We start from the raw sequence: 26345 nt of genomic DNA, 5'->3' as shown, positions 1-26345 counted from the left end.
TCCAGGTTGAACTCTGTTGTCATTTGATTGCTGTATGTTCCCAAACTTTGTGTTAGGATCCTGCCCATCGTGATGCTGGTTGTTAGAAGGTAGAGCCTGTGAAAGTTGGGAAACCACAGCCCTGGGGTCCTAAGGAGCGGGATGAGCGCCCTCAGCCGTGAGACTCCAGAGAGCTGCCAGCATCCCAGGACACAGCCAGAGGGCACCAGCCGTGGGCCAGAAAGCAGAACCTCACCGGACACCACATCTACTGGTAACTGGATCTTGGACTTGGATCTTGGACTTGCAGCCTCCAGAACCACTAGCTGTAGATGTCTGGGTTTTGGTGGCTACTCCATCTTCAGGGTTCTGTGACTGCAGGTGGAACAGGCTCAGTGGAACCCCAGCTTTTTGCCCAGAGGTTTTTTTTTTTTTTTTTTTTTTTTTTTTTTTTTTTTTTTGCCCAGATTTTGGATGAGTTACTCCTGATGTCTGCTGTCTCCTCCCACCTCCGCAGTGTGTGTTAAGACCATCAGTGCTGCCTGCCACCAGGGCTGGGCCAAGAAGCAAAGCCTGGCAGATGCAGGGGGCAGAACTGTGGGCCTGCATTCCTCCTGTCCTCCACAGCCTCTCTCCATCTCCAGATGCTGGCTGTCCTGGCCCCCTTCTGAGCCTCGCTTGCTCTCTGGTCATATCCCTTAGTCCACCCACCAAAGACCCTGGAGTGTCACACTGCGGCAGGAGCACACTTCTGGTACAGACAGGTGGTTGTTCTCTGCTCACTGTGATGGAGAAACCCCGAGCCCTGTCAGCTCTGCCTCACAGTGATTAAGGAGGTCAGCTAGGGAGACAGGTGCACAAGGAGAGGGCCATCCATTTCTAGTGACACCTCAGTAGGAAAGCGATTACCAGCCCAGATTTCAGAGAATGTCCCCTTCAGATGCCCCAGCAACCAGCAAAAGGACCTTGAAAGAACATTGTCAAGAACCGTAAGACACATCCTTAATACTGGGTCTTCTGCAAGCCCTGAGACTCATATTCTTAAGAGTCCTAACCTCCACAGGGCCTCGCTATGTGCTACGAGAACCAGCCGTTCTCCTTAAAACCTTTCTTTATTTACCAGATAATCAGAGAGCTGTATTTGTCATTTGTGAATCAAACAAAAATGCCTTGGAGTGGGGAACATCTCCCACCACAGCCTTAGTTCATATTGTTACCTGCTCTGCAGGACCCTGGAAGTGTCTGCAGCCAGAGTGTGTTCTCAGGGGTTGCTGCTTATTCATCCCCAAGGTCTGTCGTCTGGGAAGCTGGTGATCTGCCGGATGCAGCCAGCCAGCTACCTACAGCACTGCTCTGGCTGTCTTGCATGCAGTCCAGGACCTTACACAGCCCTGGATTCCCCCATGCCCAGCTCAACCCCACCTCCTGCCTATTTGCTAAATGAATACTGACCCAACGTTGACCCCAGAAAAGTCAATATTGACCTTGAATCTCTCAGTGCCACTGCCCTGCACTGTTTGAAGCTTGCTGGACCCTGTCCCCTTCCACTAAGTCAGAGAGAGGGTCCTAGCCTCGGGTGAGAAGTGCCCTTCTTATAATAAAGCCCTGTCCCGTTGTCACCAGCCTTGAGATGTGAGTGGCTTTGAGCTCTGCAGGTATTTCCAAGGACCATTTATCATGTCAGCAGCATCTTCCTCGCCTGGGCAAAAGCACCTGCTGAGTGACTTCTACATTCCATGCTCCTTACCCTGGCATCTGGGTGTGCCTTTCGGGTCTCTCGTTTCTGTGCTGTCCTTCCCACTGCCGCTCTCTCTTTACTGCATGTCCTAGGGCCTGCTGGAAACAAGTTTTGTTTTTCCTCCTCCTCGTTGTCTAGCAGGGCACTTGGCATGACTCTGGATACTACAGAGCAAAACTTCAAGAGACCAGGGCCTTGGCTCAGTCCCTGCAAGGCCTGCTGCTCCCCAGGCACCCTCAGTGGTCTCCAGTTCATTTTTATCCAGTATATGAACAAGTCATCTACTCCTACCTGGGACACTCTCAACCTGGATGTTTACATCTGAATCCCATGGGGTCCTTGCAAAAGACACTCTTGGCTGGCAAAGCTGACATAAGTCCTATCCAGTCATCTACAGGATGTTTCATATACATTTCAAATACAGAGAAAGTGTTTCAAAGGCCAAGTCTTCTTTGTTAATACTCTGCGGAAAAGAAGCAAAGGGGACTCGCCTCCCCTATTTATTTTGGGTAGGTTAAAGTTCTTGATTTGAAGTTGTGTTTGTCCTTATAGGTGTCCAGGAGCTGCTGGAATCTGCCCAGGCAGCCTGGGCGAGTAGTTCTGGCTGGAGGCTGGTTGAGGCCAATGCGTTCCTGCAGGCTGGGAGTGAAAAGTCCAAGAGGAAGCGGAATGTGGAGGCCAAGGGCATGGGAGCTGTCCTGGAGTGGGTGTTGGAGAAGCTGCTTCAGGCTACAGCTGGGCCGCTGCAGAACTGGAGGGTTCCACGGACAGAGATCTTCGGCCCTTCTTAGTGCTAATGTGGGCCCACAGCTGGAGCTGAGAACCCGGTCAGTACAGGGGCGAATTCACAAGAGCAAACATAGGTTTTGTTAAATGCACATGCACGCAAGAATCTTCACAGGGGGGTGACATCTAAGACGTGGCCGAGGCCCCGTGTCTTTACACTTTTCTGGAAGGAATGATAGGACTAGGGGGTGCCTGGGTTAGAGCAGTGTGTCCTAGCAGTGTCACTAGGAGCTACTTGGGGACAGGTGGGAGGAACAAAGGGAAGGAAAACCAGGTTTGCTCCAATGTGTTGGTTTGTTTGGGTCCCTGCAACCACTGTCACGAGCCTCTGGGATGGGAAGGGATGTCTCCTGGAAGCAGCCTTAGAACTGGTTGCAGAATGGCAAAGGCAGACCAAGCGGTGCTTTCCGACATCTCAGCTCCTCAGGTGACCCTGGCGTGAAGTTATCGATAGAACAACATGGCATAATCCTATGTAGTATGCCCTTTGCTCCTTCAGGAGTCTGCTTGCCTTGGCATTGTTGCCTCAGCCTGTAAGCCTCATGGTACCGGGCACGCCTTCCCTGTCTGCTGGCAGAGATCCAGTTCTGGGGAGGGATTTCCACCACAACTAGCAGTGAGTGCTTATAAAGGCTCACTATTCCCTTCCTTCTGCTCGTCCCTCCTCTTCCCTTCCTCCTTCCCTTCCTTCCTTCTTTTCTTCTTCCTCCCTCCCTCCTTTCTTAATGGTTCTTTTCGTATGTGGTAAAATATCCACAACAGGAATTGTCATTGTTAAGTGCACAGTTCAGTAGCGTTGAGTACCTCCACAATGTTGGGTAACCGTGACCGTTATCTATTTCTTTTCATCAGCCCAAACAGAAACTCTGTACCCATTGACCACTACCTTTCATTCTCATCTCCCGCTTGCTCCTACTGACCTCTATTTTCCTGTCTGTGCCCATGCATCTCACTACTCCAGATACCTTATATAAGCAGGAATCACACATTATTGATTCTTTTGTAATCGGCTTGTTCAATTTAACATAATGCTCTCATCTATGATACGGCAGTCACAGTATGGCTTGTGTTAGGAATTAGTGTGCCATAATTTCCTCCCCTTTTAAGGCTGAATACTATCTCATTGCACAAATATCCCATGTCTCATGCTTAAAAATAAAAAGGAAAAGAACGGTAGTATGGAATGGTCTCAAAAACTAAAGGTAGCAATACCATATGAACTATCGATCCCTCTACTGGGCATATATCCAGAGGAAAGGAAATCAGTGTGTCCAGGAGGTATCTACACTGCCATGTTTACTACAGCACTGCTCACAACAGCCAAGATTAAGTATCCATAAACAGATGAGTAAAGAAAGAAAATATAAGTATTTCATTAGTGTATACACACACTTATTCAGGCATAGAAAAGAATGTACTCTGTCATTTGCAGCAGCATGGATAAGCCTGAAGGAAATACGTTGAGTGAAAAGCCAGGCACAGACTAATTAAATCCTCGCAAAACCCCACAAGGTAGGAATTTTTCCACTGGGGGTTGCGGACGACATGTAAATATGTCAGAGATCGTTTTGACTCAGTGAGAAAGAATATAATGGCAAGAATAATTCATGTGCTGAAAGAGGTGCAGTATTAGCGGATTCAACATTACCTTATTATCCATCTCCCTGCTACATATGTGCTACGTTCCCTGCTACAAAGGGCGAAAGTGAGGAAGAGAAGTGAAATGCTTGGGTGACCTGCATCACAGAAGTCTTAGCAAATGACATCATTGGATTGCTGTTGCTATTGCGTCCTGGCTACAGTTTAATGCATATGAATCTTCATGTGTCATGCCATCAGACCCTTGAAAGCAAGAAAATATGCTCTGTGTCTCCCAGCACCAGGGCAGCACCTTATGCAGAATGGCCACTGCCATTTTTCCCAAAAGATGAGAATAGTTGGTTCCTCAAAGGTGTGCAGCATTTTTTCACTCAGGCACAGTGTCTGTGGGGTAGAATTCTGATAGACCCATGTGGCTCCTCCTTTGCTATTTAGTTTCTGTTTCTTCTTGGGTCTTTACTGGTATCAAATTTTGATGGAAAACTGTGCATGTCACTTAGGTTTTCCACCTGATGACACAGAGCTGCCTATAGTATTCTTTGTCAACTTTCCAACTTCCTCTGTAACTGCCATGTGTTTATATGTGCTCAGTAAATATTTGATGACAGTCTGATTGATGGGTTCCGGTTACAGCCAGGGATCAACCAGATGGAGGAACTGATGCCTTGCTTTCTGAAGAACTTCTGGGGTTCATAGTTGGGACACTTAGTGTCATGAGCAGGTCTGTCTGCTGTAACCAAAGGGACTTGCCAACAGGAGTTAAGATGTAAGAAGCAATTCCTGGCAAAGAGATCTTGAATGTCTGAGCAGGAGTGAATGGGATTGTGCTTTTCCCTTGTTGCTTTTGGAGGGGTGAGAGTCCCTTTTGGGCATCAGGGTCACTTCTAAGCAGCACCAGCGAGACACAAGGGCCCTCCATAGCTCACTGGAATGCTCATGTCAGCCATCTTGCCTAAGTGTGCCTCTTTGTAGAAAACAGACTTGGAACCTTGATCCCAGAAGAACAGGAGAAGGGAGAGCTTCAAGATTCCCCACCCAAATTCTTTGTCCCTTTCGCAGAGAGCGCAGGTGTGCTGTTGCCAAGCATTGAGAGACTCGAGGATGTGGTGTAGGTAGGGTAGATGTGGCATTTGGCTTCCTTCAGTGAAGCCTTGTTGCCTTTTGAAGGGGGCAAATGTGGTGATGGATGCAGGGGTCCCCCAGGACCTTTGGTTCACCAAGTTTGAATGCTGCACACAGAAGACCCTTCACTGACTTAGGGGTAAGGATGCTTGCAAAGGATGATGGAAGAGGCTCACTCACTCACCCACCAGACTCCTCACTGTTCATTAATCTAAGCGGTCTAAATAACTAAGTGCTCAATCAAACTAGGTTTTTGTGTTTGAAGCATTTTAACTACAACAAAAGGTCTCTTGCCCATCTTGGCAACAAAGGCACCTTAGGCCAAACACTTATAACTAGTCAGCTTACCTAATTACTATGGAACCATCTATGGGGTGGTCTGTTGGTAATTTGGGTAAAGTGGCTGTTTGGGGTATTCTTCCTCTTACCAGAGTCCAGCTAGGAGAGTCCTTTAGCTCTTCAAGGGACTGACTGAGAGGCTTGAAGGAGACTGAGGAATCCCATGGACACCTGTACTGTTGTCTCTGCTTAGCAGACACTCCTCACCTTACCAACCTCCTGCGACTGATCTTCCTAGCCCTCTCTGAATTCTCTCCTCTACAGCAGGAAGGCATGAACTCACATCTCTCCAAATTTCTTTGCGATGTTCTCTATAAATGAAGACTGAATATTCAATAAATATTATTGCTAGGACACAGTTTTTGCAAGAGTAGTATCTCGGGGCAAAAGGACAGCATTTGTATCACCACAGCCATGGCTTTGATGGGAAAGGACTGACAACATTTTCCACTGGGACAGCCATTCCTTACCAAAACTGATTCAAAGGTGAGCAGAGCTGTTTGCTGTACACACTCCCCGGTGGCAAGCACCAAAGCAAATACACAGGGTTCAGACCAGTGACACGCTGGCTATCATAGTATTTATGCAAATAAGTCTGCATGGAGGTAATAGACTTGGAAACAATATTTTTGTTCTAATCTTCCTTGGACCTCACCCTCACTCTTATAAAAAGCACCCCAAGCCTGGCCAGTACCATTCGCAGATGAGGGAATCAGCAACAAAACAGCAAAGGGTATCACAAATTTTTTCATTTTAAATAAAAATATTTTATTCAAGATTTCTGGTGATAGTGATAAATTTTCACTGAAAAGTATTTTCTGGAATAAAATCTGCTTAGCCAATTTAATTCCTGAATCAATTTTTATGTCATCTACTTAAATCAGTTTCATTTTTCTGAAAGTTAATTGATTAAACATTTTCTATTTTTATTACTTGAAAGTAATTTTCATCAGGATAAATTCTTTTCCATTTAAAGTTTATACAGAAGAGCTGATTAATCACTTAGCACCTGTCCTCCTTAGGTTGTCCTAACAACAGCTTCTTCTACTGACAGTTTTCTTTTATCAATCCAAAGTTTCGATAGTGTCCAAGGCTCAAATTTTGCATATATAAGGTTTGCCAACAGCAAGTCTTCATTAGGCAGTTCTAGTCATTGTCCAGATAGGCCCCGATGACTGTTTCTGCCTGGGATATTCATTACGAGTTGGATAAAGTATGTTGTCAATACTTTTGGTTATGCTTATGTTCAGAATTCCCTGGGAGGTCACTCCTTCCTATAGGGAAAGAAAAGTAACAACATACATTACACAGGTGCTGCACATGATAGATGTATCTAAAGCTAATATTTACATGGAAACATCATATTCAAATGCAGCTCTGGCACCTCTGCCATTGGCATCTTGAATTAACAGAGCAGGATTGGGTTCAACAAGCTTGCTCTGTAAGGGGCAGGTTATAAATGTGCTTGGTAGTTGCTACTCTCTTACAACCACTCAATCCTGTTCACAACATGAAAGCAGCTGTCTACTATCAGTGAACTAATTAGTGTGTCTATGTTCCAATAAAACTTTATTTGGACAGGCAGATGGCATTATGTGTTGGCACATGGTATATAGCGGGCCAGTTTTTAGACTAAATGAGTGTTTATCCTATTATGACTCGTACGAAGTATTCTTTATTTGTCAGAATTGACCATAGACTACATAAACAGGGAGTTTCTGGGATGCACACTAGAAATGTTTCTTTCTACCCAATTTGTCAGATCCCAGCTGTTACAAGTAGCTCTGTGTACTGTGCAGCTCTGTGTAGAACCCACTGGACTCAGGCACAGTTTTCCTTTTTGTTTTTCATTTTAAGTTAGTTTTTAATTAGGTTGCTTCTTTTTCCTAATATTTAGACTTAAAATTTATTTATATGTTTTCTTAAATAGCGAGTTATCCTTGAAGGAGATATTTTATATACAGTTATTTTTTTCTTTTTTTATTGATTACATTGCATTATGTGACACAGTTTTATAGGCATTGGGATTCCCCCCCACCCCTCCCCCAAACCACCCCCATGGTGGATTCCTCCACCTTGTTGCATTACCACAGTTCAAATTCAGTTGAGATTCTTTCATTGCAAGCATCTACCAAGCATAAAGTCCAGCATCTTATTGTCCAGATAAGTTCAACGGTTTCTTGGGAAGACCATCTCTGGTCTGAAGGTAGAGCTGGCAGAGTATCATCTCGATCAATTAAAAGCCCCGACATTACATCAGCAACAATTTATAACATTATGGAATTAGTTGACATGGTATTGAGTAACCAATATGTTAAAAGAGAAAAAAAAAAAAAAAGAATGCAAGCTCTGAACCACATCCTGTGACTTCTACATTGACATTTCAATTATTAGTTTATATACAACCGGGTTCTATACACCTTAAAATGGCTATAGATTACTATTCAGCTGTCTTGTGTCTATTTTAATTTTAGTATTTAGCAGTTTATAGCGATGAAACATGATTTTGCTGAACCTGGCTGTTTTTCGGGTAATCTAACTCTATAATTCTAACAAGACATATGTCAACAGTTTAGGTGAACAGTTTCAGGAAGGGTGTGCAGAGAAATGTTCAATACCCCAGTGAGGAGGAACTAATCTTTGTGTCCCACCCAGTGAGTTATAAGTGCATCCCCACTGACCATTTCCTGTCTGTTTCTAAGCTTTCCTTGTTGTTCTCTGTCTATCTCTTCTAGTGTTTTTGTTTGTTTGTTTGTTCGTTTGTTTGTTTTGAGGGGGTTCTGGAGTGATCCTGATGGTCATTACGAGAGGGGGGTGGGGACCCAAAGTGGGAACCAGGAAAGGACCAGAGAAAGCTCCTCTCCCTAGCCCCGAAGGAAGTTTACTGTTCTTCTGTTTCTGCGGACCACTCAGTGCTCCTGGTTGTCGTTCTGATGACCTTGGATCCTGCAAGGCAGGATTTGGACTTCTTCCACCCCATGTGGTAGATCCAAATGGGGGTGGGTGACCTCAGAGTTCTTGGCCTCCAAAGGCACTCCATTTCCCTGTGATCTCCTTGGCAGTTGGGATGTAGTCCTCGGTGCTTGTAGTGATAGTCCTTGGTGAGGATCTGGGAGTCTTCAGGGTTGGGATAAAGCCTCCTCCTGTCCATCAGGTACAGTTTTCTTGGAAGAGCTTAACATTCTGTAGACTTCAGTTAAGATTCGTGAACTTTTCTGGGGATGGAAAAAGAAGATAACCGCTATTCTGTCTTGCTGAAAGCAGAAGCAAAGTGATCTCTGAGACCCTACAACAGGGGTAACTATCAGTGGAACATGTTTCACAATAAGACAAAATCTGAGAGCAAAGCGAGGCACTCCATTAACCTCGCTCTTCAGTTACAGCTCAGAATTGCTAACCTCATCCCGAGGTAGCAGACAAGTTTTGGACTTAATTGGAGAATTATCACACTTTACACTTTGACAATGCCCTGAAACCAAAGCTACTCAAAGTAAGTGCAAAACTCAAAACCCTTACACAGAAGCCAAAATTCAACAGGAAACATCCAGTATTCCATGAAGTTGATTTCCCCTGGGCCCCTGAGTGGGCCTGAAGGCTATTCGCTCTGATATGAAGAGCTTCTCCATGACTCCTAATGAGGTTTCATCACCATCAGGATGGCATTGGAGAGGGGGTTAGTCAGAGCAGATTAGGTCACAAGGGCTCTGCTTCCCTGAGTGATGAAGGTCATTACTGCAGAGTGGGTTTCTGATGAAAGGCCAAGTTTGGACCTGTCCCCTCTCCATTTTTTTTTTTTTTTTTTGCACTCGTTTGTCCTTCTGTGTTCCACCGTAGGAAGATGCAGTAGGCAGGCCCTTGCTAGAGGGCTCAAAGTTCCTTTGAGCAGGGACTTTGCTGTCTCCAGAACCGTGGGCCAAATACATTTCTGTTCATTATCCGTGCCCTGGTCCCAGATATTGGTTTACAGCCACAGAAAAAGACTGAGTCTTTGGTACTTTGAAGCACTGTTGACAGCTATACTCGAGAGTCTGCTGTGCTACTAAAGGTGCTCAAACACAGCTCCAGAAACAGGGACTAGATTAGTGACTGTGTGCTGATCAAAAGCTCAGGTTCAGAACTAGACATTTTGGTATAGCAGGTTAAGTCACTGCCTGCGTCACTGGCATCTCACATCAGAATGCTGCTTTGAATGCTAGCTGCTCCATTTCTGATCCACTTCCCTGCTAATGTGCCTGGGAAAGCAGTGGACAATGGCTCAATTATTTGGGTCCCTGTCACCCATGGTGGAGATCTAGATGGAGTTCAAGGTTCCTGGTTTCAGCCTGATCCAGTCTCAGCCATTGTACCATTTAGGTGGTGAACTGGGAGATGTCTTTCGCTATCTCTCCTCCCACCCTATCACTCTGTTTTTCAAATACTGATTATTTTTAAAACCTCAGGATTTTTTTTTCCTAGCATTCTTAGCTGCCCTGTGGGCCTTGCATTTGTTGTCTCATGGTTGCACAATGGTTTCTTCATCTCTTGACGTTACGTCAGCAACTGAAGGATGAAGAAGAGACAGAATCTGAGCTTCTGATTCTGCAATAAAAATACAACAGAAGCTCTCCCAGAAGCCTGCAACAGAGTTCTGCCTACGTCTCACTGGCCAGAACTGTCTTACTTGATCAGGATTGGCTACTTAGGAGTGTGGGAAAGTGAGTGTATCACTTTCCTAATTTCTTTGTGGAGGTAGACAAAGCAAGTGGGCATCAGGAATTGGGGGTGGGGATGTCCAGTATCCAACAGTATTTGACATAAATGTTAATTCTACTTTTCACAAGAAACTGTAACTAATGTAGTTGAATTCATTCATTAGATCAGCCATTGTTGAGATTGACAGATTCAAACAACTCATTATGCACAAGAAAAGTCACTGGCATGGCTTTGACTTCTGAACTGTGCTCCAATCTAATGACTTAAGGGAATTTTATTTTCTCAGATCACGGTTCTTCTTTAGCCCATCACTGGCTGGTTCTCCAACCAACAGCCACATCGTTGCAGACAATGACCCTGCATGGCTGTTCCAGGGTGCTGCTCTGGGCAACACACAAAGTCAACAAAGGGTTCCTCAGAAGGAGCAGACTGCTGGTATACACCCAAAGGTAACAAAATCAGTACCTCAACTCATTGAGGCATTGTTCACAGTAGCCAAGGCAGGGATACAACATATGTCCATCAACAAATGAACAAAGAAGGCATGGTTTATATAGGCAATGAACACTACTCAGCCTTGGAGAAGATCCTGCCATTTGTCACAACAGGAATTAATTGGGAGGGCATTTAACTCGGTGAAACAAGCCAGACCTGAAAGGACAGCTATTGCATGAGCTCATGGACAGGTGGAATTTTTTTTTTAATAAGGCAGATACAGGGGCCAGTGCAATGACTCATCTGATTAATCCTCTGCCTGAAAATGCTAGCATCTCCAATGGACACCAGTTCACCTCCCAGCTGCTCTAGTTCCAATCCAGCTTCCTGCTTGTGGCCTGGGAAAGCAGTTGAGGATAGCTCAAAGCCTGCACCTACTTGGGAGACCTGTAAGAAGCTTCTGGCTCCTGGTTTTGGATTGGCTCAGCTCTGGCTGATGTGGCCATTTGGGAAGTGAATCAGTAGATGGAAGATCTCTCTTTCTCTATCTTTCCTCTCTGTAAATGTGCCTTTCCAATAAAAAAAAAATTTAAAAACCTTTATTAAAAAATAAAGGACAGATACAGAAGCATAGATGCAATTAGTGGTTATTATAGATATCAGGGGAGGGGGGAGGAAAGAAGAACATATAGATCAAAGGAGGCAGCAGAAACGGAAGATGAACAGCGAACCTGCATCTCATGTTGGAGTGCCTTGGTTTGAGTCCCCATTCTGCTTATGATGGCAGCTCCCTGCTAAGGTGCACTGTGGGAAACAGCAAGTGATGGTTCAAGTAAAAGGGAGGTGGGTTCTAGGCTCCAGCTCCTGGTTTCATCTTGACTCAGCCCTAGTTGTTGTGGGTATTTGTGGAGACAAGCAGTGGATGGAAGAGCTTTCTGTCTCTGCTTTTCAAATAATAATAATAATAATAATAATAATAATAATAATAGTAATAATAATAGTGTTATTAAAATGCATGTTTTTAAAATGATGCTGAGAGCACCAGCCTGACCCATGCATACCAGTGGTCACACCTGACTTCAAACCTGGCAGCCTCCATTGATCTGATTCCCAGACACAATGTGTTTGGTTTCTATGTTGGACATTGACTTTTCACTCAACAGTCTTTGTTTAATCACAGATAAATGCTGTTGCTAACTTTGCTAACTTGCCCTGATGGAATGAAGAGGAAATAGTTCCTGTTGGGAAGAAAATTGCACTGGATCTGAGCAGGGTTAAGAGTCTATGGTCTGCTGAACAGCTGCTCACTCTGGGAATAATTTACTTTCTGAGAAAATGTTCTAGTGATTTTCTGATTTATTCTAATGACCGTAAAATCCCTCCATAGAGGAGCCACCCAGCTGAAAGCCTTGGGAGTGGATTAAGGGCCTTTTGTCAAACAGAAATCCTGCACTGCTTCCCATCTAACAATTATTATTTCCTTATTCTTTCACCAGTAACGTGTCATTAGGAGAAATCTGGCTCGCTTAGAGACCTCTGCCTTTGTAAAAAGTTTGCCTTGAATTCTGCTGGTACCATGTACATCTTTACTCCTCGTGCTGCCCTCACCCTTGCCCCACAGCACAAGTGGTAACTGGCTCCTGTTGACTGTCCCCAAGGCTTGTGTGGCACCCTGGTAGGATGACCATAAATGCAAGTCTTCCCTGTAAAAGAAAATACAAATTACTGGATCATACGGTATGTTGATTTTGAGTTGTTTGAATGTTCTCCATACTGATTTCCATAGAGACTGTACCAGCCTGCAGCCCCACCAGCAGTGGAGTAGGGTTCCCTTTTCCCCTCAACCTCACCAACAAATGTTGTTGGTGCTTTTATTCATGTGGGCCAGTCTTACTGGCATTAGGTGGTACCTCATTGATGTTTCAAATCAACATACCGTATGATCCAGCAATAGCACTCCTAGGAATATATCCAGGACACTTGTTTTATGAGAAACCAACATACACTGCTATGTTCATAGCAGCACAATCAGTAATTGCAAAAACATGGAAGCAGCCAAAATGCCCATCAGCAGAGGATTGGATAAGAAAGCTATGGTTCATCTACTCCATGGAATACTACTCAGCTATTAAAAAAAACAAAATGCAGTTCTTTGTGGCCAAATGGGCCAAACTGGAAACCATAATGCTAAAGGAAATGAGCCAATCCCAAAAGGTTAAATACCAATGTTTGCCTTAATTTAAGATGATATGATGTTATGTATAACATGTTATGTTATGTATGTTATATGTTGTGTATAAACTAAAATTGAAATGTCAATGAGGTGGTTACAGAAGGTGGTTAAGAACTCGCATTTATTTTCAACATACTGGTTATTCATTACTATGTCAATTAACTCCATAATGATGTAAATTTTTGCTGATGGTATGTTGGAGCTTTTAATTGATCGGGATGATACTCTGCTGGCTCTGCCTTCAGACCAGAGAGGGTATACCTAAGAAGCCGTTGAACTTGACTGGACAATAAGATGCTGGACTCTATGTTTGGTATATGCTTGCAGTGGGGGAATCTCAACTGAACTTGAACTGTGGTTATGCAACAAGGTGGAGGAATCCACCATGGTGGGAGGGTTTGGGGAGGGGTGGGGAGAACCCAAGTACCTATGAAACTGTGTCACATAATACAATGTAATTAATGAATAAAAAATAAAAATAATTAAAAAAATAAAATACGAATTACAGTTCTTGGTCTAATTACATTTAATTTTCTGTCTGGAATTTTTATAGTGTAGGTTTAGATCCACACACCATCTGGCTGTGCTTTCTCTCAAATTCTGTAGGGTAGCCATAGGGTGTGCTCCTACAGTATGGTCTTTTTCAGTATTGTCCAATCTCTACCCTCCACTCCCTGGGCACCACTGCGGAGGAGAGTCTGGGCATAACTGAGAGAGAAAAGTGGCTTCATTTTCCCAAGAATGCTTCTTGCTCATGTGGCCTGGCTGAAGACCAATCCCTTAGAGCAGGATGTCACGATGTCCATCTTAGGTGGGGGCAGGAGGAGGAAGGACCTGCCATGAGGACCCTTGGTTCCCCTAGCAATTATTTTGGAGCTCCTTGGACAAGATAGGACAGTTCCCCTTGTGAAAGGTCTGAGATGGAGGTTCAAATCCTCCTGAGGGCATGGGGTGGCTCTTCCAAGGACCAGAGGCAGAGAAAGCATAGGGAGCAGAATGTTTGTTGCTGTCCACAACAGAGAGGACCCCATGGAACACAGGTGCCTGTTAGCAGACATGTGAGCCACACAAAAGCACAGCGGCTGATAATGGGTGATCAGCAGCTCAGGCTGTGAAGTCCTATCTATAGTGAAAGCGTCACCATCCTCTTGGAAGGCCAGTTTTATGTGATCTTGCCATTTCCTATCAGTGAGACAGGCATGGTACCAGTCTGTGAGCACCATTTGATTAGCAGACTGCTCTCTTCAAATAACAGAATGCCTGGCTAATTAAAGGCCAAGAGAAACTTAGACATCTGGTCAACCCTAGTGCAGCCTGGGGGATGAGTAGAGAGCAGAGGAGTGCATTGAAGGGGAGAATCAAGAACCAAGACCACATGGTTATGATTCTGCCACTTCTTAGTCCCAAGCATCAGAGGAGGCCTTAGAAAACTCAGAGGAAATCTCTCCCAATCCTAGCTTGTGGAATCTAATGATAGCACATTTGGAAGGTTTCTTGCAGTCCCATAGTTGGTACCATGACACATCATTGGACCATTTGTGGACATTACAGAAAACCCAGTTGGATATACACCTGGGTTTAAGGACTTCTTTCCTAAACTTCCTTTAACTTCAATTAAATTTAAAAGTGTACAATATGGCTTGTCTAGAGAGGAAGTAATCCCCTACCCCTCACTATTGACATTTTTATAAAGATTTAGAGGTCTTTTAGAAAGCTGGGATAAGACTCTTTATCAGAAATTGACTTTGGATTCCACATCAACAAATTGAGATTTTTAGCAAAATCTAAATTTTACTCATCAAGCTCAAACTGCCTGCCAGAAAGTAAATAGATCCTCAGATAATTCTAAAGAGAGCAGCTTTCCCATACACAGCCTTCCCATGGGCTGGGAGTGGGTTTCTCTAGTGAATTTCTCTTGCAGAGAAACCTGCAGGATGGATTATGTTTACTGATGCTTATGGTCACTCAGGGAAGCTGGGGGGCTTTTGTCTGAGGGCGGCAGGTGACAAAGACCTACCTGGGGAGCAGAACCATCCCCATAGCTAGATGGGGTTCTGGAAGACTCGTGACTCATCTGACCTTGAAAGGGCCCTGGCTCTACCAATATTGTCCCGAAGTTGTTCTGATCATCCTCCATGATTGTTCCTTTCCATAGGCCAGTCCTTCTCCGCCCCTTGGTCTGGGCCAAGGTCACTCCCTGCTCCTTTCCTCCCTGACACTTGTTCCAACCATAATGAAATCACTGTTGTATAGTCATTGATAAGTTCCAACTCCCCTCAAAACTGCAACCTTCATATTCTTCCTGGGTGACATTGTGTAACTGACTAGAGTTTCCTCTCCTTAGACCTAGTGTAAAAGCCCTCCAACAGCCCCAACCATCTCGCTTCCGGAAGCTCCCCGTTTTGTTGCTGAGCACCAACTCCTGTGTCCTGCATGGCCCCTCCCTGACTCTGGGATTTCTATCCTCCATCTTCCTCTAATCTGTCACTCTCCCTGGTAAAACATCTCTGTTTGTGGGACTCAGATGTTTCATCTGCAGGCTCACTCCCCAAATGGCTACCATGGCTAAAGCCAGACCAATCTGGAGCCAGGAGCATCTTTCAGGTCTCCCGTATGGGTACAGGGGCAATGGGTTGTGCTCCATTGCTTTCCCAGGCCATTAGTAGGAAGCTAAGTAGAGCAGCCAGGACATGAACAGGCATCCATATGGGATGCTGGTGTCACAGGCTTATGATTAGCCTGCTATACCACTGCGTCAGCCCCCCTGAGAACAGTGTCATATTTTAAAAAGCAGGTCTGGCATGAAGCTCTTTATGTTGAGCTGGGATCCATCTTAGGTAAAGTACCCCACCCCCTCCCTTCCACACACACACTTTTGAGCCTGTAGCTGAGAAAACTGTACCCTGCTTGGCCAAAACGCTCAAACTCTGACTAGTCTATTCAAGCATGTCTAGGAGAAAAATGAGTTTCATCTGGCTCAGCAAGAAAAACATGCAGTTAGTAGTTAGTAATTTTTCATCCCTAAGGTAGTTCTACATTAGCTCTGTCCCCCTGAAACTCACCTGTTTGTGGTTTTTGCCCTTATAAACCCTGCTGCTCTGTAGTTCTATGTCCAGAGATCTGTGAGACACGAGCCCCGTCTCCACCATCAGCAATAAAGGACTTTGAAATCTCATCAGTGAGTGGCACTCATCTGTATTGGCCAGATTTGACACAATAATGCCACTCCGTCAGGGGGCATCACCCTTGCCCAGACGCATCAGTCCCTCCCTGGTGACACAGACTTCATCCTCCTGAACATCAAGTCCAAGACACTCTATTACCCAGCACTGACCAACACTGTGTTTCCCAGTGTCTGATGGAGTCTCTTTCACAGAACAGGTGCCCCAAATGGCCTCTTAGAGCCGTTCAAGGTCACACATGCCATAAGCACACAGCAGGGTTAGAAGCAGCCTTGGTGGTAGGTGTTTGGCACAGTGGTTAACCTGCCACTAGGGATACTTGCATCCCACATCAGAGTGCCTGGGTTCGAGTCCTGGTTCCACTCTCCATCCCATCTCCCTGCCCGTGCGTATGCTCGGAGGCACTGGATGAAGGCTCAAGTGGTTGGGCTCCTGCCACCCATGTGGAAGAGCCAGACTGAGTTCTTGGTGCTTGGCTTTGGCTTGACCCAGCCTGGGCACACGTAGGGAATAAATCAACAGGTGGGAGATCTCTCTCTGTCTGTTTCTCTGTTGCTCTGCCTTTCAAATAAAATGAAAATCAACAAAGAAATATTTTCCTTTTAGACAGAAGAAGTAGCTGCCAGGTCCCCTAAGTGCAGCCCTTTGCTCTGCTCTCTGCTCCCCCATTCCGGTCCCCAACCCTCAGAAGCACATCACAGGGAAGGCTCCTGCTCCCATAATGGGGGCCGCGCTCCTGCCAAGTTCAGTCAATGTGTAACTCAGCACTGTCTGAGCTCATTTTGTCCAGTAGGGGAACAGCATCGATCACCAGGACTTCCTGGAAGGGGCCCAGGGTGAGTGAGCTCCTGGCCACTTGGCCAGGCTTGGCTGCTGGTGGCTCCCACCCCTATGGGCTGACCAAGTACTGTGACCCTCCCTCTGTAGCCTGGGAACCACTTCACACCCGCCCCTCAGTTATAAATAGGCCTTTTGGGTGGCCAGTCAGGAGAAGAGGCTGTGCTTGCTCTGGGGACTAACGTAGCAGGTAAGCGGGGGCTCTCACTGTCAGCCAGGAGGAGACTACATGCCATGGGGGGTGGGGTATGGTGACTGCACTGCCACCAGACCTGGGCTGTCGGGCCCGGGTGTCACCAGAGGAACAAAATGACAGGATGGCCCTGTCCCATTTCCTCTGGGCAGAGCTGAGGTCCTCAGGGACAAAAGGGCTGGGCCCAGGGCCTGAGTCACTGTGGCCAAGAGTTCCCCCAGGTTTCTCCCCATGTAGATGAAGAGTGAAACCACTCTCTGGCACACAGGAAGAAAGAATATGAGCTAAGTAGGAACACAGTACAATAAAAACGCCGAGAAAAGCACTGTATGGTGCCAACACAAGAGAGCTGGGGAGGCAGCCTTAGAGGCCAGCCGGGCAGACAGCAGCCTCAGGAGAGGCAGGGCTGCAGTGGGACTCAGAATAGCACAGGTGAACTGACCATGTCCTCCTTAGCAATGGGCTGCAGAGGTCTCAAGGCTGGTCAAGAAGTGGGACAAGAGAGCTGAGACTGAACCCACTGAACCCCAGAAACCCTCTGTCCTCGGGCCTGGCACCCTGTTGACCTAGCCTGGCTTGAGATATATTGACAATGACAACCACCTTTACTTTGAGGTCCACAGAATTGCTTCCCTTGGAGCCCAGGAGTTATAGAGATGGGAGTGTGTGTGTGTGTGTGTGTACATGCACGCGCTCTACGCTGTGTTTACCCTGTATTTACTGTGCCCCAGCTTTGGGTATCTGCCATGGATTTCCCATCCATTGGCCTTCATTCAGTGCCTGGATTTGATAGGAGCTGTAAATTAAGGCCCACACGAAGGCCTGCACGAAGGGGGCTGAGTCTTGAACCCCATTTTGCCATGGTGTGTGGCTTTCTGTGAGAGCCATCCACACCATCAGATGTATGGGAAGGAGGCTGAGGTGGTGGTCAAGGTCAGGAGTCCAGGTTCCTTTGGAGACTGGATCAGCAGAGCAGAAGCAAAGACATCACACCTTTTAGCCGAATGTGCTGGGCTGAGGACGGTGCAGCCAGTCACAGGGGCATGGGGAAGCCAGCTGGCAAGGTAAGATGATAATTGGCAAGGCACAGGTGAGGAAGGGAACTTGTCCAGGTGTGATGGCATACCAGCGCCCTGCCAGTACCAAGGGAACAGGTGGTGAGTCAGACAAAGGATGGGGAGGCTGAGAGGTGGCAGGGCAGTATAGCATACTCCTTCTTGTAAGAAATAGGAAAGGTGCAGTGGAGACCATGAGAATTAAATGAACCAGTAGAAATCCCTTTGATCCAGTAAAGTCAGGCAGAATGCATTAGCAGAACCAGCACCAGCCCTCCTAGTCCAGGATCTCAGTCTAGCTCCCATGTGCTGCTGGAGTGGAGGAGAGGGATTTGATAAGAGAAGGGTCCTGGAGCTCCTCTGTTCTGCCCTGGGGCAAGAGTTGAAGACCTTGGTTGTCCAACAGCCAACTGAGTAATTAAGAAAAATCCTGTCCTGGCCCCAGCCCAGAGGAACGAGGCAGACTGCTGGTGAATGGGGCTGGGCAGGCACGGTTCTGGAGCTCCATGCAGAAAACACAATGCAGAAACAGTTGAGAGCTTATTTCAGGGTTGTGACAGGTGGGGGGATACCAGAGGTTCAGCTGAACCCATGGTGTTTAGTTCTGTTTCGTATTAGGATCATAGGGAAACGAAACCCCCACTGCCAGGCTCTAGCACAAAACCATTATTTAACAGCTGGGAAAGTTAGGAGGCTCTGACTGGCACACACTGGGTTCTTCAGGGCAGAACACATAGCTGTAAGAGTGTGTGTGTGGTTTAGTTGAGCTGCTGGGGGGTCTTCAACAACACACAGTTATTTTCTCTCTGTTACGGAGGCTGTAAGCCCGACAGCAAGGCTTTGAGCTGAGGGCTCTCTCCTTGACTAGTAGAAAGCCATCTTATTGTGTGCTTGTGTGGTCTTCCCTCTGTGTGCATCTGATCACTGGTCAGACTGGCTTAGGACATACCTTACGGCCTCATTTGACCTTCATCACCTCTATGAAAGCCCTATCTCCAAATGCAGTCACTTTGAAATGATGGGTGCGACTAGGGTGCAACGTGGGCCGTAACAGGTGCATTCTGCATCTGGGGCAAGAGCGTGGAGCTTCGCTCCCACCTTTTCTCTTCTGTAATTGCAGACTTGGGTGAGTTTCTCTCAGGCTAATTGACTGCAGGAAGTAATGGGGACACCCAGAAGTGTGGCTCAAGGGAACTTGATGATGGTCTAATCATCACCTTTTCTCCCTTACAAAATGCTATTTCAGGATACGCAAAATTCAGCAATCTGATTGGAGATGGCTCCTGCCAGCGTGAGCCTGGGACTCACCATCATCTGCCTCTTGACCTTGTCTGGCCCGGCCGCTTCTGACCGGGTGTACATACACCCCTTCCACCTCCTCTTCTATAGCAAGAGCAGCTGTGACCAGCTGGAGAAAGCTGATGCGCAGACACCCAAAGAGCCGACCTTCACTCCTGTCCCCATTCAGGCCAAGACAGCCCCTGTGGACGAGGCAGCCCTGCATGACCAACTGGTGCTGGCTGCCAAGAAGCTAAGGGCTGAAGACAGGCTGGGGGCCACAAAGGTTGGCATGTTGGTCAATGTCCTGGGCTTGCGCATGTACAGGACACTGAGTGAGACATGGGACAATCCACGTGGGGCTGTCCTCTCCCCTGTGGCTCTCTTTGGCACCCTGGCCTCTCTTTACCTGGGAGCCTCAGACCCCACGGCCACCCAGCTACAGGCATTCCTGGGTGTTCCTGGGGAGGACCTGGGCTGCACCTCCCGGCTGGATGGGCACAAGGTCCTGTCTGCCCTGCAGGCCATCCAGAGCTTGCTGGTGACACAGGGAGGGATAGGAAGCCAGGCCCCTCTGCTACTGTCCACAGTAGTGGGCCTGTTCACAGCCCCCCATCTACGCCTGAGGCAGCCGTTCATGCAGAGCCTGGCTCCCTTTGCTCCTGTCATCCTTCCACGCTCTCTGGACTTGTCTACGGACCCGGATCTTGCTGCTGAGAAGATCAATAGGTTCATGCAGGCCGTAACAGGCTGGGAAATGAACAGACCCCTGACCGGAGTTGGCACGGACAGCACCCTGGTGTTCAATACTTACGTCCACTTCCAGGGTAAGGAGAATGGCTGCGGGCCAGTGTTAAGGGGTATCTCCATGGTGTTAGTGCCCCAAGCATGGCTGAGCTTAGCAGGCCAGGCCTTGGAGACAGGCTGCGGCAGTGTGCAGAAGGACCACCCCCTGGGAGGGAAATGGCTGCTGCTGGTCCTTGGATGAGCAGCCTCCCACTCACCTATTGCCCTACTATGTGCAATCACTAAACAACCAGAGAGGGGCTCTCCAGAGAATAAGTGCATTTGTTTGGGACCAGCAGAGCTGTGGTAAGCCAGGGATATATTCAAAGAGACCAAGGCCAACGGAAGTTTAGGATGATAGAAATGAGCAAGAGTCCCTAGGGAGCCTGAACCAATAGCCCTTGGCCACCAGAATTAACAGCAAGCGTGACACCAGCCCGAGGTTGAACAGACAGTTGCTGAGCAGAGAGCCTTGTCCAAGTGTCTTCTGCACGAGGTCATGGTGACTTCTGGGCCAGGCTGGGGTTCTGACAGTCCTTTATGCCAGCCACCAGCAAGCACTGTGTGTGAGAACCATGCTTCATAACCTTCTACCTGATGATGTGTGTGTCAGGATGACACAAGGGACTCCAATTTGGCCCTGAATCTTTGCACACTCTGAGCTTTCCTCTCCCTGCTGAGCTGGTGAAAGAGGTATTAGCACCTGTGCCTCCTTTAGACAATTGGCACTGGCAAGAGTCAGAGAAACAGTGCCTCTTGTTTGAGATGACATAGCTATCCAGAGAGGTCCAACCTCCTCATCTCCTGGCCCCATAGGCAAGCTCTAGTCTCTGAAGGGACAGGGTTGTGTTTCTTGAGAAAGATAAGACCCATGCAAAAATGGCCAAGTTGCTTGCTGAAATCACTTCTGGGTTGAGAAAGGGCTATATATGCTACCAAGATGGCGTATTCCTTTGACAATGCCCTTGGAGGATTTCTCATGTACTTGCTATATGATTCTGAGCCCAAAGTCTCAGAGGCAGCATGAAGAAGGAGGTGCAGGCCCTGATTCCGTACTGCTGGTTAAAGGCCAGGCAGGGAGGGAGATCCATGGGCAGGGAAGAGCGAAGAGCCAGGAGCCCTTGGGGGCTGGCGGTGGTGGAGCTGTTCCTGGGGTGTTGAGGGAAGCTGGAGCTGGCAGTGGGGTCCAGGCTTATGAAGAGAAAGAGTGAAGGGTGCCAACTGCAGGTTAAGGCAGGAGGACACAGGCCAGTGAAGGCAGGGCTGGAGACAGGAAGGTCAGGCTGTGAATGTGGAAGCCCTTGGGGATATGGGCAGAACAAGGGAGAGCTCTGCTTGTAAGTCACCCGGGTGGTCAGCAGCATGTGGACTGGAGGCAGAAAAGGTTGTCTGCAGGCCAGGTGACTGTCCAGGCCTGGGCATGGAAACAAGCACTTATGAATGCATGGGACATGGGAGGGTAGGGTACATCTGTTAGATAAGATGAGGTTCTGGCAGGAGGATGTGTGACCCTGCAGGGTACACACCCCCCCACTATGCAGCCAACAGCAGTCTGTCCATCTGATTGGGAGGCTGTCACAAAAGCTCCAGAGTCCCTTCCCAAAACGGCAGTGCTCTCATCAAGTGACATCAGGAACAGTGCGACATGTCCAAGCAGCAAAGACCTGCAGGATTTGCAGCTGGAGCATGCCAAGGTGCCCTGTGCCCAGCACTCCCTGTACCCCGGGACTGGTGACGCTGGCCCTGGGAGGTTCTGTGACACAGTTGACGTAACCTGGAGAGATTTCACCACCCAGTGGAGGGTAGTGAGCCAGGCATGGCAGGCACATGAAGAGGAGAGGGCAGCCACTCACATCAGATCCCAGAGTCATGTTGGAAGTGGCATTCCTTTCCTGGTTTAGCTTTTTAGAGGGGACAAATAATGTAGCCCTTTTCTCCCCCAGAATGAAACGCCGCCTGCCAGCCAGGTGGGCCAGCTTAGGACTCACATGAGCAGTGACCTTCCAGAACTTGTTTGTGCCTGCTCAGGTCACCTGCCAGCATGCTGCTTGGGGCCAGGGACACACCACTCTGTTCTCACAGGACCCAGACCCAGGGGCCTGCTCTCCCTTGGCTGCATGTTCAGTTGCCCACCCTCTTCTCTCCCAAAACATCCACAAAAATGTCACAATGTGCCAGAGGACTGAGGGGACATGGGGATGTGCAGCTGTGGCTGACTGGAGACACCTTAAGGAACAGTGCTACAGACAGGGCTAGGTGTCCCCTCCCATGTGGTCTGCCCAGGCGAGCTCAGCTCTCCATTCTGGCTGCCCTTTGTCCTGCCTTCTGAGCTCAAGGTCTCATCCACAGTCTTGCAGATGGGAGGGGAGGAGGGAAGAGAGAGAGAGAGAGAGAGAGAGAGAGAGATTGAGATTCAGTTGCAGTCCCTTCAAGGCCCAGTGCGCAGCTCCACAGGTCACAGTGAGGTCGTGTGTCTGTGTCTCATGTTGAGGGAGAAGCAGAGTCTTCATTCCCAGAGCCTGTGCCCTTAGCCCTGTGTCCTGGCAACATGAGAAGGCAGGGTGGGGACTGAGGACGGCAGCAGTCTGAGGCATTGGCATCCCATGAGGGCACTTGTTTGCATCTCGGCTGCTCCGCTTCCAATCCAGCTTCTTGCTAATGTATCTGGGAAAACAGTAGAGGATGTCCCAAATGCTTAGATCCTTGCAATCCTATGGGAGACTCAGATGTCATTCCTGGCTCCTTTAGCATCCGTGGGTTGTGCTGTGGTGGTGAAGTCCTATACCTGGGCTTTGCAGGAGGAAGACCTGAACTGCTGTTGGAGCAAGACTGAGATTAGCGGCAGGCAAAGTGGTCAGGGGTGGGATGGGTTGTGACAGGAGATGACCCCTCCTTTCTCACGTCCTGTCTGGGTTTCAGGGAAGATGAAAGGCTTCTCCCTGCTGCCTGGGATCCAGGAGTTCCAGGTGGACAACAGCACTTCGGTGCCAGTGCCTATGATGTCGGGCACTGGCAGCTTCCCACACTGGAGTGACGCCGGGAACAACTTCTCCATGACCCGTGTGCCCTTGGGTGGGAGCACCTGCCTGCTGCTGATCCAGCCCCACTGTACCTCTGATCTGGACAGGGTTGAAGCCCTGGTCTTCCAGCATGACTTCCTGAGCCGGATGAAGAACCTGTCTCCCCGGTAGGAGCTTTTCCAGGGACCCCCAGGAAGTCAGGGCAGGGACAGGGGGTGCTGGTGCTTGCTGAGCTGTGGGTACTGGGAAGGGTTGAGCTACTCAATGCCAGGAAGGTGGCTTTTTCTGCCCTTCTATTTACCCCTGATTCTGCAGAGACTAAAACATTTCAATGAGAGGGGTCTTTAAACATCCCGCTTTCTCCCTAGACATCCAAAGCAATAGGACCCAAGGGCTTCTTGGGACAGACACCAGAAGGGTAGGCACATCTTTGCAGCCTGGGGTGAAGCCTTCCTGGGTAGCCTCTATGTTCTAAGGCAGCAGCCCCTGGGGGTTGAGGCATCCTTAGTTCTTAGCTGCTGGACTGGAAATGAAACGTGACTTTCAGTTGCATGTTAGACTGACCTTCATAGCAGATCTGGATCCGCTGTGAGGCAGACACCTGCTCCTGAGACAGGCACTAAAGAATGCAGACAGCTTCCTGAAGTCTGCTCCACCCTTTTAGAGCATGGTTACTTTCATTGAGGTAATACACATATATACATACAATTGCAGTCCTAAACACTTTTCAGTGTACAGTTCAGTGGCATTCTGTCCATTATTCTGTGCAACCATTGCCATCAGGCATATGCAGAACTTTCTCCCAAACTGAGCCTCTGATCCCATTCAACAGCAGATGCATGACCTCACTGTGACCTGTGGAGCTGCATGCTGGGCCTTGGAAGGACTGCAACTGGATCTCTCTTCCTCCGTCCCTGGCAGTCAGTGTAACGTCTTCAGGGTGCCTGCATGCTGTGACCCCTGTTGAGGTGGCTCTCCTTAGCTCAGTAACATCCCATAGTGTTATGCACAGACCATGTGGTGTTATTCCACCCTCCTGGGTGCTGGACACTCAGGTCACTTCCACCCCTAGGCTACCACGAACAATGCAGCTGTACGTGTGCGGGTAGCATCACCCTTCTCAGGATGTACGGTGTTGCTGGAAATGTCTCTGGGTTCCTGGGAAGGCTAAGGAAGGAAGTGGCTCCATGTGGAAGTCAATGGAGGGTGCATGACATGTGCCCAGTGTAGGCATGGACAGGACATGTATGTTCCCTCCTCATTCCCTTCCAGGGCCTCCTCCATACAGAGAATGCCAGCAATGGGTAGCTAGTGAGCCACAGTGCATTGATTAAAACTTAAAAAAAAAAACTTATCCAAGTAACACACTTGCTCTCTTTCAACACAACCAACTTAAAAGCAGAACAGAAGAGAGAACCACAAACCATCATCTGTCACCAGATCATCCCCAGGCTTATCCACCTTGGAGTGTTCCGGATTTCATGAAGGTTTCTTATGGTCTTTGTTGCTGATGTTTTTCTTAATGGCAGGGTGAGGGGCAAACATCTCTTTCAAGAACAGGAGTCAGGGGCAAACACACTTACCCGGCTTCCCTTGTGGCCCAGAGCCTCATGGGAGGAGTCAACTTGGTACCTTGCTAACCACTTGTTGCCTCTCCAGGGCCATCCACCTGACCATGCCCCAGCTGCTGCTACAAGGATCCTACAGCCTGCAGAACCTGCTCGCCCACGCCAAGCTGCCCACCCTCCTGGGTGCTGAAGCCAACCTGAACAAGATCAGTGATGCTGATGTCAGAGTGGGGAAGGTTTGTGCCTGTCACGGTTCTGAGTATTCACGGGGTGGAAGGCACACATAGCAGGATGCAGAGGAAGTTGTGGGTGGGGTTCCAGCAGGACAGAAGGGACACAGGGGCAGAGCCCAATGAGGATGGGCTGAGGGTGTGAGAAAAGAGGGAGAGCTACAGACTCCAACCTATTCTGCTCTACCTCTTGCTATGGGCATGTCCTATAGCCTCATTCAGCCTGGCCTAGCCTTGCCATATCCCCAGCTGCCACAGCAGGTGCAAGGCTGGGAGTGAGAGTCCCCAGGCCTTGTGCCCTGTGTGGCATGGCTCCTCTTTCAGTGACATACTCAGCCCAGGACACACTGTTCCCAAGCTCCGGGGATGAAGGTAGATGCTGGGGGTGCCATGTGGAATACTGTGGAGAGGAGAGGGACAGTACAGGAAGCCTGAGCCCTTGGTGCCAACTTAGCTGGGCTCGAAGCAGCTGCAGGGGAGGGAGCCAGGGTCTCCGCCTAGGACAGCAAGGTAAGGGGTAGGGATGGCAGGGTGCATGGCCATATCACAGAGGAGAGCTCATGCGAGTCGGGCCATGTGGGTGATCAGGGTTGCCTACACCAGCAGACCCTTATCTACACGCAGCAAGGGTGGGGGGGTGCATGTGTGTGCATCTCTGTGGTAGGCTGTGTAGTGTCTCATGGCAGGGCAGCATGGCACAGCTGTCCCAGGGCAGCATGGCACAGCTGTCCCACCATCTGTTGCTTTGCAGGTGCTGAACAGCATTCTTTTCGAACTTCAAGCGGACACGGGCGATCAGCCTACAGAGTCCATGCAGCAACCTGGTGAGCCTGAGATCCTGGAGGTGACTCTGAACAGCCCATTCCTGTTTGCGGTTTACGAGCGTGATGCCAGCACCCTGCACTTCCTGGGTCGTGTGGTCAATCCTGTGCTTGAGGCCTGAGACTGGGTCCCCAGCAGGTTGGGCCCTGCAAGGCAGCTATCCTTGACCTTTGAGATGAAGGCCAGCAGGCCAACCTGGGCCAAGTCAGCAATTCATCACCACTGTTCTTCTAACAAATCAGCCAGGACTCTGCTTGGTGAAGGGTGCTGTGTGTAAGGCCCTTTGACAAACGCATTACCATAGAGGCGTCTGAACTTCTGTCACAGTGTAACACCATGAGTGATCATCCCTTGTGTTATTAATAAATGACTGGCAACAACCACCCTTCCACCCCCATTTCTAGGAGTTCAACTGATAAGACAGTGCAAATAAAAGCTTTTTTCTGGCACC

The 26345-nt window shown here is 48.3% G+C and overlaps 1 protein-coding gene across 1 annotated transcript; it reads left to right on the top strand.

Annotated features, from left to right (window-relative positions):
- The first annotated feature begins 17010 nt into the window (after positions 1 to 17010).
- AGT (angiotensinogen) lies at positions 17011 to 26123 on the top strand. Its single transcript, XM_004578875.3, has 5 exons — positions 17011 to 17132; positions 19437 to 20295; positions 23174 to 23441; positions 24934 to 25078; positions 25824 to 26123. The coding sequence occupies exons 2-5, from the start codon at positions 19467 to 19469 to the stop codon at positions 26013 to 26015; spliced, it is 1434 nt and encodes a 477-aa protein (XP_004578932.2). The 5' UTR covers positions 17011 to 17132; positions 19437 to 19466; the 3' UTR covers positions 26016 to 26123.
- Positions 26124 to 26345: the final 222 nt, after the last annotated feature.

The sequence above is a fragment of the Ochotona princeps genome, chromosome 10 (genome assembly GCF_030435755.1).
Source record: "Ochotona princeps isolate mOchPri1 chromosome 10, mOchPri1.hap1, whole genome shotgun sequence".
NCBI classification, from domain to species: Eukaryota; Metazoa; Chordata; class Mammalia; order Lagomorpha; family Ochotonidae; genus Ochotona; species Ochotona princeps.
Note: the sequence above shows the minus strand (reverse complement) of the source record. Positions and strands in the feature narration are given on the sequence as shown.